Raw genomic sequence first — 14,691 nt, 5'->3', positions numbered from 1 at the left:
AAAAAGCTTTTGAGAAAAGTGAACTAATTAATATTACTATAGGTGAAGTTTTCCTTTTTAAAATAGTTAAGGAGAGGGAGGGAGGCAAACCATAAGAGACTCTTAAATACTGAGAACAAACAGAGGGTCGATGGGGGGTGGGGAAGAGGGGGAAACGGGTGATGGGCACTGAGGAGGACACGTGTTGGGATGAGCACTGGGTGTTATATGGAAACCGACTTGACAAAAAACTATAAAAAATAGTCTTCCTTTTTATTTCAAAGTTTATTTTTGCCATGACTGAGTATAATTTTCATAGCCTCCTTACATTTTATGGTATAACCACTTTTCCCATGCAGAGGCCAAGGTGAGAAACCACTTCAAGTTCTATGCTTTCTTTATGGAAGCCTGAACACATCCAGCAGAGGTAACCAGGTGAGTAAATGTAAAACTTTTTTTAAAAATAAAATAGGTCACTGGAATTTCCTAAAAATAATTTTCTCTTGTGAAAGCCATAATAGAAACTTCAAACTTGTTTTTATGATCCTTACAGAACTAGATTAGCATTGTACAGTACAAATACAATGTGAACTACATATGTAATTTTAAGTTTTCTGATAGCCCCATTTCAAATGTAAAAATAAATTGATAAAAATTAATCTATTTGATTTAGCCAAATATCTCCAATACATTTCTTTTTTAAAAAAAAATTAAATGCTTATTTTTGAGAGAGGGAGAGAGGAGAGACAGAGAAGAGAGAAAGGGAGACACAGAATCTGAAGCAGGCTCCAGGCTCTGAGCTGTCAGCACGGAGCCTGACGTGGGGCTCAAACCCTCAAACTGTGTGATCATGACCTGAGCCAAAGTCAGACGCTTAACCGACTGAGCCATCCAGGCACCCCTAATACATTTCCTTTATCAAATAGAATTATGAATACACTATCTTACAAGAAAAAACACTTTAGCTATACTAGACCTTAAAATTACAATATTTTGAGAAAAATAAGGTGATTTCCCACTGAGCTGTATCAAAGACATAGTAGGGGTAGATCTGTTTCTTATCTCTCTCTGAATCATTCAAATTTTGTCTAGCCATGACTTTCTATTAACTTCAGAATGAATCCAATGCTTAGAATAACTCAGTATAATACATAGAACAAAATAAGAAATCAACATAGCAATTTTGTTCTGCTCAGTACATGTTTCAGAATGAGGCATATGGAAGAAAGTGAAGAGATCAAATCTTTTGTAATCTGTCCTGTGTTCTAATCTTTGCTCAGTTATGTCATTGCAAACAAATAGCAAACTCTGAGCCTGTTTGTTTACCATTAAATTAGGCTTATAACTCCTAGGGTGCTATAAGGTCACCTGACAAAGTATATGAGAAGTCCCTGGCTCCGAACGTTGGATATCATAAGCACTCAATAAATGAAGACTTGGCAAAGGAAATCTTTCCAGATCTATCTTCCAAAATTAAACCAACAATTGGATCAATTCTGCATGCCTTATTTAGCAAATATTTTTATGAAATGATGGAAAATATTTTTCCTCTTATTAATTTATTTTTTTCCATTTCCTATTTGCTTGTTTTTTAATTTGAATTTAAGGTAGTTAACGTGCAGTGTTGCCATGGCTGCAGGAGTAGAATCCAGTGACTCGTCTCTTACATACGACACCCAGTGCTCATCATACAAGTGCCCTCCTTAATACCGACCGTCCATTTAACCCATCCCCCTTCCACTCCCACCTCCCCTCCAGCAACTCTGTTTGTTCTCTGCATTTAAGAGTCTCTTATGGTTTCCTTCCCTCTGTGTTTTTATCTTAGTTTTCCTTCCCTTCCCCTGTGTTCATCTGTTGTGTTTCTCAAATTCCACATATGAGCGAAATCATATGATATCTTTTTTTCTCTACTGACTTATTTCACTTAGCATAATACCCCCAGCAATTTCACTACTAGGTATCTATCCAAAGGATAAAAATGCTAATTTGAAGGGGCACATGTACCCCGGTGTGTATCAGTGCTATCAACGACAGTCAAATTATGGAAAGATCCCAGATGTCTATTGACTGATGAATGGATAAAGAAGATGTGGTACACACACACACACACACACACACACACTCACACACACTCACACACACACACACTCACACACACACACACACACACACACACACACTCCTATATGTATATCCATATATACATGCACAATGTAATACCAGTGATGAAAAGGAAGGAAAACATTTTTTAAATGATCTTTAAAACTTACTTCTCTAAATTTGCCTTGAAATGGCAATAGAATTCAGTACTCCCTATTGAAAGGATGTAGAATACTTAGGAAATGTAAAAGGTGTATATTTCTAATAGCATGGTCTTTTTTTTTCACATGGACAAGTAAATATGCATTTTTAGAAAGTAGATTAAAATGTCACCACCAGAACTCTGTAGGCAATGTTCTGTACTCCAAAATAGACCCACAGAATGTTTCCACTTCAAACCGGGTCCCAAAAGGGATGACAGGTAATTGGCTAGACTGGTGCACATTCTCCACTTGTCATCCCCTCCCCTTCAGAGGGAAATATTAGCTCATTTTCTCTCTAGGGAGACAACAACGAAAAAGCATATTCATCCCTTGATTTTTTTTTTTTTTTTTTTTTTTAGTAATCAGAAACTTGTGTTTTGAGGCCACATGGGTGGCTCTGTTGGTTAAGCATCCGACTCTTGATTTTGGCTGAGGTCATGATCTCAGGGTTCTTGGGTTCAAGCCCTGCATCGGGCTCTGTGCTGGCAGTATAGACCCTGCTTGGGATTCTCCTCTCTCCCTCTCTCTCTACCCCTTCCCTGCTCTCTTTCAAAAATACATAAGCTTTTTAAAAAATAAACTTGTTTTTTTATGTTGATAAATGTAAACTAACTTTCAAAGATGAGTGTCTGCCTAGTTCCAATATACAACACGATAAAGAACTTCTATTTTAGCATCTTAAAAGGGATAAAAAGAAATGTTTGGGGCATGGGAAGTATTAGTTTCAAATGAGAATGGACAAGAAAAAAATGTTTTCATATTCTAATTAACTGACCTTGAAGGATGAATTGATATCAAGGAAAGCATTTTAGGCAAAGGATGCAGCCTGAATAAATACCTCAAGACAGCTAACAGTGACATATCTAGGGAGTGGAAGGTAGAACAGTTGAGAGACTGGATTATTGGACAGAACTGAGAAAGCCTGGTGAAAAGGACAGGGAATTAGTAGGAAATGTAACTGGAAAGTAGAATTGGATCAAGTACCCTGAGATCGGTCCTGCTTACAGATTTTAGATGGAAAACTGCTATGTGATGGTTTTCAACCATAGGAAGACAATGTTATTATTACTTATAATTACTGAGATATTCTCAAAATAAAAATAGACATGATCAGTCAGAAATTTTAATCTGATTCAAATATGAAATAACAGTCAAATTACCCCGACCAAAGTCCTTGATTATGGATGCACTAATATTTTTTTATTAATGCTAAGAGGGGAGAAAACTTGAATGGCCTACAAAGTCTGTTGCGAGTTGGTTTTACATATGCTGACTTTCTTAAATCAAAGTGAAGCGCTTCCCAGAATAGCCATGAGCTGAACTCTTTGTAAATGCTTTTGTCACAAGGACATTGATACAGAGAGTGATGGCCTGAACAAGCTGCTCTGCCCCAGGGGTCGGCTTCGGTCCAGAAAGTCTTCAGGAACACTCCGCTGAGTCTTATAAATGTAATGATTCCTGGAAAAAGCTAGAATTTCTATTATTTACTTGGAGTATATTAGGATCAAAGAATTGTAAGGCTTCTGTCTCAGTTGGCTTGGGTTGCTGTAACAGAATACCATTTATTTCTCACAGTTCTGAAGTCTTCGATTCTGAGATCAGGCTGCCAATATGGTCAGGTTCTTGGTGAGGGGCCTCTTGCTGGTTTACAGATGGCCCTCTTCTTGCCAGATTCTCACAGGGCGGGGAGCAAGGCCTCACATCTCTTCATCCCTTCTTAACAGTATTAGTCTCATCATAAGGGCTCCACTCTCATGATCCAAAATATAACTCTAATCACCTCCCAAAGCCCTGCTTCTAAATACTATCACATTGGAGATCAAGGTTTCAACATAGGAATCTTGATGGGGCACAAATACTTAGTCCATAGCAGCCTCCTAAAACCAGACAATTTATTTAATTGATAAGAATTGTATTTCTGTTTAAAATTTTTAATGTTTATTTATTTTTGAGACAGAGAGAAAGAGAAAGAGAGACAGAGCACAAACAGGGGAGGGGCAGAGAGAGGGAGACACAGAATCTGAGGCAGGCTCCAGGCTCTGAGCTGTCAGCACAGAGCCTGATGCGGGGCTTGACCCCAGGAACCGTGAAATCATGACCTGAACCAAAGTTGGACACTCAACCGACTAAGCCACCCAGCTGCCTCAATAATTATTGTATTTCTAATAAATAATTTCTGCATAGTTTTTTTCTTTTTTTTTTTAAGTTTATTTATTTTGAGAGAGAGAAAGAGAATGCGTGGGGGAGGGGCAGAGAGCGAGAGAGAGAGAATCCTAAGCAGGCACCACAGTATCAGTACACAATACCAAGTGAGGCTCCATCTCAAGAAATCCTGAGAAAATAACCTGAGCTGAGATCAAGGTACTTAACCCACTCAGACATCCAGGTGCCCCCAATGTAGCCTTTTTTTTTTTAAATACATTGCTAACAATGGGAATATTTTACCAGGAGAAAAGAAGAGATTTTAATAGGTAGCTGTATTTGTTTTAGCTTATAGAAATTGATGGTTCGTAATAGAACTGGGAGCAGGACCTCAGTCTCCTGAGTCACAAAAATCTTGGAAACTTTGTTAGAGGTAATACCTACGTTTACAACCTGACTGACTTGTAGTTTGTGACAAGCACACATATCTCAAACTAGTACACATGTGTCAGGACACACATGTGTCTCATATGTGATCCTCTCTCCTCTTTCTTAAATGATAATTATATATATCATTTTCTTAATTTAAATAGCAAAATGTCCTTTTTTTACAGCCACTTTTCATTCCATAGCACAACTCGTTTGTTTTGACGATGTCCATAATCTTTCTTAAGTGCTTTCCCATTCTGAATTTAAAAAATTGTAACAGTAGGGGCGCCTGGGTGGCTCAGTCAGTTAAGCGTCTGACTTTGGCTCAGGTCATGATCTCAGAATTCATGGGTTCAAACCCTGCATCAGGCTCTGGGCTGTCAGCTCAGAGCCTGGAGCCTGCTTCGGATTCTGTATCTCCCTTTCTCTCTGACCCTCCTCTGCTCATGCTGTCTCTTTCTGTCTCTCAAAAATAAGTAAAATAAAAAAATAAACATAAATAAAAATTGTAACAGTAAAAACAGTGCTTATGGTATGGCCAACCACTGTCTCTAAATGTTTTAGATACAATAACTTGTTATATATTCATTCTCATCCTCTGAGGTAGGTATTATTCCTGGCCTCCCTTTATAGAAGATGATGCTGAATCATAAATGGTTACATACCTTCCTTAGCATCACACAACCTGCAGGTGGTAGACTTGGACCCAAACCCAGTGTGTCTGAATCTAGCCTGTATTTTTGTACGCCTTTGATATTATAAACAAAATGGACACGCACATACACATTATCATGGACATTGCGGGTAACCAGTTAGCCAAACTTGCCATCAATAGGTAATTATCTAAATAATAAACATACAGGCAGGCCAGAATGATATTATGGTAATTTGACAGAGAACACTTGCTTTCTAAGTGTAATCTTTAATTTCAGCTCATAATTAAGGCAAAATATGAGAAAAGCTATTTTTCTCCTTAGAGAAAATTAATTCTAATTTCGAAAATCATAGTACAGTAATTTTTTGTGAAGGAAACTTCACAGATATAATGCTATGTGAAGCGTGAAGGACACAATTCCAAAGCTTTGATTTGGAAGAAACTTGTACAACACGGATTTACCTCTACCACATCTCTTGCCCAATAGCATGCAGCTTTGAGAATCAGCTCAGTTTAATCACAGAGAACTTTCTTGTTAAAAAGCTTGCATTGTACATTAAAAAGTCTGTTTTCTAACTAAAGCCAATCCATCTAGTTCCACCGGGGCTAACCTGAAAACATGTAATCACTGTTATGCATATCTTCTCTTAGGTAAAGGTCACTGAGTGCTCTAACCATTCTCTGCAGGACGTCTTTTCCAAATCCTCTTTGACTCCACCCACTGTTTACTAGAAAAGCTGAAAACGATCAATTTCTCTTGGTAAAATGAGTTTTCAGGGCGCTTCTCAGTTCTCTAGACTTCTGCATAGTAAAATATAGTGAGGATTGATCTGCTAATGTAAGCAAAGTTTCTTTTAACTCCCTTAGCAATGAAATCATGCTGTAGATTCTAAATACCCTCATATCTTTAATGTATGGACCTTTACAAACCTTGCTTCTCCTCTTCTGTATTTACATTCTTAACCTTAATTTTACACTTTGTATTAGTCTCCATTGATTTAATTACACCATTCCAACTTCTCCAATATAGCTGCCTCCCAAATTTTCTTGTATTCTAAATCTTTATCCCTCCTAGGAATACCTACTTTATCAAACTTTGTAAGTGCAATATCTGTATTTGAGCTTTTGGAGATAATATTGAATAAAGGACCACCTTTAATAGACAGTACTTGAGGGAAATTTTTAAAAATGATTTAAAGGATTCTAGTGTTTTCTGCTGGAACTAAAAACTTGCATGAGATATGTAGAGAAGCCCTTTGATTCTATACCATTCACCTCCACTCTGACCCAGCAGTTGGAGATAACCACAGAAGCTTATGTAGCTTAAATGAGACATTCATTGCTCATAGATCTATTTTATTTCATGAAAAACAAACCACATTGATAAAGTTTCTTTTATTTATTTTTCAAAAATGTATATTACTTTTAAAACTTGCAGACAGTATTCAAAGTTGTATTAACATTAGAAATACAAGTGTATTGACATGCTGAATTAAAGGATATTCTTAAAGCAGAATAATCTATTACTGAGATTTTGCTTAACTCAAATGTTGAACAATTCTTAATGTAGCAAAAGAATGACTGTAAATCCGTCTACCCAAAAGTAGCACATGTGAATCAAATACAGTGTTAAAGAAATAATTTCATTTATGTTAATCAGAATTGAACTTTATTGGAAATATTTAAATGCCCTAAAAATAATTGCATTAAAGAGATTTTTCCCAGAAAAGTTCCTTTTAAAATTAAAATCTTAAGAACAGACCTCATCATATATATATATATATATATATATATATATATATATATATATATATATGTGCGATATATATATACGGTTGAAATCTCACAAATGAATTGTTTACAGCCATTATTTTCTTTCTTTTTGGTAACTTGAAAAAGAAATGTTCCCTTAAGTATTTGAAAGAAGTGGTTAATTTTCATTGCTTGTTATACTTGAACTTTATTAATAAATCATGCATTCATGAGGTTTTGTGATCTCAGAGCGCAAACTGTGAAGGCAGGAAAGTGTTTAATTGCGCTGACTTCATAACAAGGGAACATGTGATGTTGAGAGCTGAAAAATGACATATTCTGATGTCCTGGAGATTCCCTTTTACAAGAGTCTTTGAATGCATTGGGCTACCCCCTGCTCTAGAGGTAGAGCGTCAGCTCTGTTTAACAAAAAAGGATATCAAAAATACAGTAAAGGTGAAGAACTGTTCCCTGAAAAACAAGATCTTAACAGGGACTAGACTATTGCCTGTTTTTTAATGTATTCACTAGGAACCTCTTGCAGTCAGGCTGAAACCTGGATTTCCCCAACCAAGAGAGTGGCTCATTCGCTGTGGAAGACAGGTAGAAGAGTGATATGTGCTTTGCTTGACACACTCACACACACACACACACACACACACACACACACACACACACACGCTGTCAAAAGGAGTTAGGTACGAGTCTTCTGCTTTAGCCCCTAAATCTGCAGCAATTTGTGATATGGATTAATTCTGATCGCCAACTTGTGAAACAAAAAGGGCACTGTCCTTACCAGGGGACGGTTGGATGATCTATTTGCCAATATCAATATTTGGATGGAAAGCTTAAAATATGTTGTTTTCCCAAGAGTTAGACTTTAAAGGAGGGAAAGCACCACTGGTGAAATATTAGCAGCAAATCGGTTAACCACTAACTTCTTTCTGTAGTCGTGGAGGCTCCTCTAAGTTCACCGGAGAAGCGAAACTTCATTCTCTGCTCAGAATAGAGACTCCCCGATACATTCACTCTTGACCACAGCGTCGTCCCCGGCCGTAGGTGACTTCGCACACAGCCTTGAGGCCAAAGCAGGAGGCGTTTGGAGACTCGGACTTGACCCCAGGAGGCGAGGCCGGCCAGGGCGGCCCCCTGCGGCTCCCCCGCGCCAGCAGCCCAGACGGTGGTTCAGTGCCGAGGTGCGCACCAGGTGGCGGCCCTTGGGTGTAAGGGGTCGCCCCGACTTGCCCCCGGGGTGTGCTCCGTTCACAGCCTGTGTACCTCTGGCGTGAGGTCGGGCTGCGACAGCCGTCGGGCTAGGCAGGGCACGGGATCTGGGGTGCGGTCTGAGGGGCAGGGGCGCCGAGAGTGGCCCCTGGTCGCGCCTGCAGCCCAAGGAGGGACGGCCCGCGAACTCGGCTTTCCTTCTGCGAGCCGCAGAGCGCATTTTGTTCCCCAAATCTGCGTATGACACTTTGAGAATTAAAGCACACTTATCAAAATTCACATCAGGAATCCACGTCTCCCGGGGACGGAGAGGACAGATTGGGAGGAGCGAATAATCTTTACCTTTCCCTATAGTTCTTTAATGATTCTTCGAATAAAGGAGTTGGCGCTCTCTCCCCTCTCTCTAAGTAATCCTGGGTGTAATGAACGTGTTTGTGCAGTTCTTTCTGTCGAATTTATAAAGCACCACGGCAAAGAGGTTAAACTAGGTTGTGCATGGTTTTCAGCAGCTTACAACGGGTGCATTCCAAGCGCACCTCTTGGTCTTGCAAACCCTGCGCCCTTTCCTAGTCCCCAGCGAGGTAAAGGGTACTCGTGGGGGCGGGGGGAGGGACACCGCAGGTGGGGGGCCAGCCCTGAGAGAGAAGGCAGCTTTCTGTTTGGACCTGGCTTGATTACGTCTATTAATCTTAACCCCTGGTGGGGTTTGCTTAATGCCCCTAGACTTTTACACTTACGTTGTATAGAATTCCAGGGCAAAGGAGAAATGTCCGTCATGTTATTTTGCCTCTGCCTGTATTGAGACGTGCTTTAAGTCCTTACCTGAAACTTGAAAACTTAATGCGTGGATGTGTATGCGCATCTTGAAGGAAAGCAGCTCTTGCCTTTAAGACGTATCTACATAATCAGCAGGAAAAATGTACCTAAAATGCATTGGATAGAACTTTAAACAGCTTCTGCCTCAAATAAAATAGTAGATGGCATGTTATAGGTGAATGATTAATTGTCAGTAAAATCTGAGCAGGAATGCAATACATTCTAGTGTAATTATAAACTATTTGAAAGTATATGCGTCCTAGAAGAGGTCTTACTTTAACAGTCTTTATTTTATTGTATTCAGAACTTTCCGGAGCAATAACAGCTATGGTGAGAAATAAAGGTGACTCGATTATCCTGGCTGAATTACGATGTTTTTATATTTGCAATACAATATATTTCTCTGGCAAATGTAAACCGTGTCACAGTAAATGTAAACCATGACATGTTAGATAAGTCAAAATATTTCCACGTGGGGAAAATAGTCTTAGATTTTTTTTTATATTTAATTTGGATCCTTTAAGAAAACAGAAGTCAATTCCATTTCTCTATTTAAGAAAAGGACAACTATGTGAAAAACTATTATTGAAACAAGGTGAAACTCAAAAACAAGCATAGATCTTTGAAAAATCATATAAGTCTCTAAAATACCAAAATGCTTAATATTACCATTGAAATCACAGGTAAATTTAATCTATTATAGTTGAGAGCTTTGTAACAGGACACTTGACAGACTGACAAGATTGATTAAAATCCAAATAATTTCTTTTTAAATTGCAAGACAGAAGCTTCAAAAACGTGACAAAGTTACAAATTAGTCTGTAGGTATGTTTTCTGAAGTAGATGATGATGGATTGGGACATGCATTAAAAAGAGAAGCTTAAGTCGTTCTTCGTGCGTGTATTTTTATTTTGATGGAAGCGTCTTGAGCTGCTTTCGATGCAAAATGTATTTCTGTATCTGTTATGTCTTCAGAGCCGTGGGGAGGCTGAAGATGAAGCCAGGGGAGGAAAACAGCAGTGGAGCACACACAAACACGAGACCACCTGGCTTCTTGCCATCATACATGACATTCAATTATTTTAGTACTTTTTCATGAATTTTCCCCTCCACCCATCATTCCCTCCCCTCTCCAGACCCTTGCTTTTCTGCATTTGGCATGGTTCATCTGATTGAGCACACATTGTTCCTAGCTGTACTTAGCAATATGCCTCAAACTCTCGCCACAATAAGAAAGTGCTAAGACTAAAGTTCTTGCAACACTATCTTGACATTCCCCCCATTGCTATGGAAGTGTTTCTTTCAATAAGTTGAGAAAGAAAGGAACTAGAGTGGTCTACACATTGCTTCAACTGCAGCTTTGAAGTAGGGACTCAAAATATTTTTCATTTCCCAGAATATATTCTCTGGGGGGAGGGGAACATTAAAAGCAGCTTTTGGACCATGAGAATTTTTTTTAAATATAAAATAAGTCAAGCTGACAGCCAATCTCTTTTCTGAACCTGACTTATCTGAATTTACATGTGCGTGTCCCTGTCTGGGGGGAATCAAACAGTCATTTCAGTGGACCTCTCAACTAGTTTTAACTTATTCAATTACTTCAATTCTAGGCTCCAAAGGGAGCTAAATAAAAAAAAAAAAAACACCCCAAATTGCTGTGTTCGGGGAGTGGGCACCTAACAACAACAGCAACAACCACAAACTGATTGCAGGAATGTTCGATGTAACTTCAGAGTGTCAGAGTCACTGCGCAAAATGGCCTTTCCCCTGTTAGAATCTGACGGTGCCAGGGGGATGAGGAGAACACAGTGTTTTCAAATAGGCTGAGAACTTGAAGCGACGGTTGGTCTGTTAACCCTCACCCTTTGGCTTTCTGGACTGGACACACTACTTACTGACGCCCTGGCAGACTCTGTGCTTTATTCCCATCAAGAAGAGGTGACCGAAGAATGTCAATGTCTTACACAGCACTCAGAGCTGAAGGTGCTGGTATCCTAAGACATCCTAAGTTTTGTTAGGCTTTAAAGGAAACTGCTGGCTCGCCAACTCTGTCCCTTTCCTATCCCCTCTCACCGCACTTGCCACCTTGCCCATTGAGAAAGTTTAGATCTGAAGGCAGCAGAGGAGAAAAGGAGTTACAGCAGCTTTATTCCTTATTCCTAGTAGATTTCTTGACTGTCATGAAAGATGGGGAGCAGAATCCTGAGTTTAGAACCCAGGCTCAGAGTGTAGAAAGAAAGAAACAATACTCTCAAAGACAAAACAGAAAGGTGACACAAGGAAGGGACCGGGAGCCTGGGGGTGCTGGACTGAGCCTGCTGAGATAAAATCCCTATTAATAAACTGGGTCTCACTCCCCTGCTGATGGTTCCTCAAAACGCTGACCCCAGGGTCCTGGCCAAGCTGACTGGTTGGAAATGAGAGTTGGGATAAGGAAAGAGGATTAGGAGTGGTTTTAAAAGCCTGCTGAGGAGAGAAGGGTTATGCTGGGTTTGGGTGGAAAGTATTTATCGAAGTGCTACGGTCATTTGGCGAGAAAGTTATCCTGAAAGCATCAGGCAGAAAAAGCCCAGGTGGATCTCACAGGAGAGATCCCCTCAAATCTGATTTTGGTTCTTTTCTTGCCACGTGCAGAAATCATTTAATTAGTATTATTTTAATTAGTATTATTCTAAATGCATTATTAATGCTCCAGTGGCTAGAGCTGTGTCATTACCAAAAACTCCATCTCAAACTCTCAAAATCTATTTAATGCAGCTTTTGGCAACCAGAGACCCAATTTCTTGCCAAAAGCTGCAGATTAAGCATTCGTTATGGGAGTCTGCCATTAGCTGTTCCTTCTGTTATGGGCACAAGCGGTTACATGTCCCCAAACACACAGCATTCCGTGTAATAGATTTGCGTTTGCAGGAGGCTCCAGGGATATTAAGTGTGGTTGGTAACACCTTGCACCCATCCCTCCCACCACTCCTATCCGAAATGGGTTTGAGGTATGGGATGGGAACGGTGTACTCAGCAGCGATCCGCCTTGGCTGCTCTGTAGTTCCCTCTATGAGCGGGATCTTTATTGGTATACAAGCACTCTAGAGCTTGCATCATATGTCTTTCATTTAAACTACATCGAATGCTTTTCAGGAAGTTTAGGGCTCTTAAGACGCATATTTATAAACAAGCTGACAGAGCTCCACAACATAACTAAGTTTATAGCTAGGAGTTGTTTGTATATTTCCCCAAGTCAGCAAGGCGTTATTCTTGCTGCTGTGAAAAACTTAAAAACCTATTAAATGGCCGTTTCTTTAGTCCTCTCCATGTTTATTATAGAAAGTCAGACTTTCAGAGTATGTCTGCAGGTAAGGTACAGAGGGGTCTAGGAAAGAAAAGTCATCAACCCACAGAGAAATGAGTGTATAACTCGACACCCAATTTTCCGACAGGGTCAGCTCGGGGAACTAGCTAGAAAGTGCCCTGCCCTGGAAACACATGGGGGGCTAGTCTGTCTTAAGTGCTGTCCAGACGCCTAAGGCACCTTCCCGCCGGCGTCTCTCTCTCTTTCTCTCTCTCTCTCTTTTTCTTTCTTCTTTTCTTCTTCTTCCTCTTCTTCTTCTTCTTCTTCTTCTTCTTCTTCTTCTTCTTCTTCTTCTTCTTCTTCTTCTTCTTCTTCTTCTTCTTCTTCTTCTTCTTTCTTCTTCTTCTTCTTCTCCTTCTTTCTTCTTCTTTCGGTTTTTTCTTTTTTTCCTCCTGCCGTCGATGCCAGGATTATTCCCGCGCCTCCTCGAAGTCTGGCCATCTCCTGGAGCGCAATCCCGGAAAAATGTTCTTTGACCGCGCCCACTTGAGAGTTAGCATCTCGCCGTAGGTGCCCACAGTCGCAGGGCTCGGGAGATAGCAGTAACAATACAGCGGAAGCCGTGCAATTCCAGGAATAGCGTCAAGTCTCCAGAACCCGAGAGCCCGCCCAGGGCCCTGCTGAGCGCGGCGCCACGAGAACTGAGCTTGTGCCCCCCACCCCTCGGGACAAGCGTCCTGGAAAAACGGAGGCTGCTGCTCCGGGCCGCCCGCCCCGGCTCCATTCGCCCGGATCTGGGTGTCCGGGACCGGCCCGCTTCTGGGGCAGCGTTAAGGAGCAGCTCAGAGGTGCGCAGCGTTCCGTGGTCGTTCCCCCGAGGCTGCGGCCTGTCCTGGTCTCGAAGAGGGTCTACCAGGAAGTCTTGGGCCAGCCAATACCCCCAAAGAGGCTGGAAATTCTCGAACCCATCCGGATGCCTGCCAGAGTCGGGCCTGGCCACCCGGGTCGCAAAATCGGGGCTGCCAGTGTGCCCAAGGCCGCGGCGTCGGTGCCAAGCTGGCCTGGGGAAACGCGACGGGCGCTGCAAAGGCCTGTGCGACAAAGGCTGTCAGGGCCCTCGAAAGGAGCCCTCCCTGGGAAGGTGCAGTCCATAGACCCCAACTTGTGGGACCTTTTCACCCAATTTGCCAGTTCAAGAGCCTGTTGCAAATGGCTGCCTTTTCGTGCCCAAGGCGCTGAGCACATTTCCGTCGGACGCAAGAGTCAATCGCAAAGCCCACGTAGGGGGTTTCATTCAACCCAGCAGTGCCGTCCTGCCCTCAGGGAGCTGCCAGGTCCCCACGCACCCGAGCATCACCCCGGGGCCCGAACGGGGCCCCGGCCTGCCCTGCCCCGGGACGCCGCCCCGCGTGTGCGCCCAGGTCTGCGCGCGCCCCTCGCTCCCCACCCACGCTGTTCACAGGCATGCCGCCTCTACTTAAAATAATAATAATAATAATAATAATAATAATAATAATAATAATAATAATTGTTTTAAAAACCAGGCTGAAGGCCTTCCCCCTTCATAAGCCCTTTTGTGTTATGAACCTCCCCCTGGTCGATTCTAAAGGGCCCTTCGGAGGAGGCACTTTTCCTTAGAGGTTTTCTTAAAATAATCTGGATCTAATGATAACATTGTGGACCAAGGGGAGCGGTGGGGAGAAGAGTGAGGAAAGAGATCGGTATTGGCATAATGCTTTCAATGCCCCTTGCTCAGCTTCCCTCTCCTACCCGTCGCCAGCACGTCCGCACGCCGCGGCCTTCCAGAAAGAAAGGAGAGGCCGGGGGCTCCTCTCCTAAGCGCTTGGAGCCCCGGGACGCCGAGCTCCTCCGGGTTAGAAGCAGAAGCGGCCCCTCCACCACCGCCAACCCAGTTAAGAGCTGCCAATGTTCCTGGCTTCTCGGGACTCGGATTTATGTGGATCTTCCACATAAACGATTTACGGATGAAATAAAAGCCCTTTAGAGCAATACTTCCTTTCAAGTTCTTAAGACGCCTCTAAATCTTTCTGGTAGTGAGTGGCCGGCGTGGGGGCGGGGTGGGGACGGGGTGTCGGGCGGGCTGC

General features: G+C 41.8%; 1 protein-coding gene across 1 annotated transcript in view; it reads left to right on the top strand.

The window, feature by feature from the left end:
• Window positions 1–406, top strand: part of LRRIQ1 (leucine rich repeats and IQ motif containing 1) — a 201,001-nt gene extending 200,595 nt beyond the window's left edge. The window contains exon 27 of the mRNA XM_029955741.1: window positions 339–406. Coding sequence (XP_029811601.1) covers window positions 339–391 — 53 coding nt within the window. The 3' untranslated portion in view covers window positions 392–406. The remainder of the gene's footprint in view (window positions 1–338) is intronic.
• The last annotated feature ends 14,285 nt before the right edge of the window (window positions 407–14,691 follow it).

This window comes from Suricata suricatta, chromosome 10, assembly GCF_006229205.1.
Source record: "Suricata suricatta isolate VVHF042 chromosome 10, meerkat_22Aug2017_6uvM2_HiC, whole genome shotgun sequence".
NCBI classification, from domain to species: domain Eukaryota; kingdom Metazoa; phylum Chordata; class Mammalia; order Carnivora; family Herpestidae; genus Suricata; species Suricata suricatta.
Note: the sequence above shows the minus strand (reverse complement) of the source record. Positions and strands in the feature narration are given on the sequence as shown.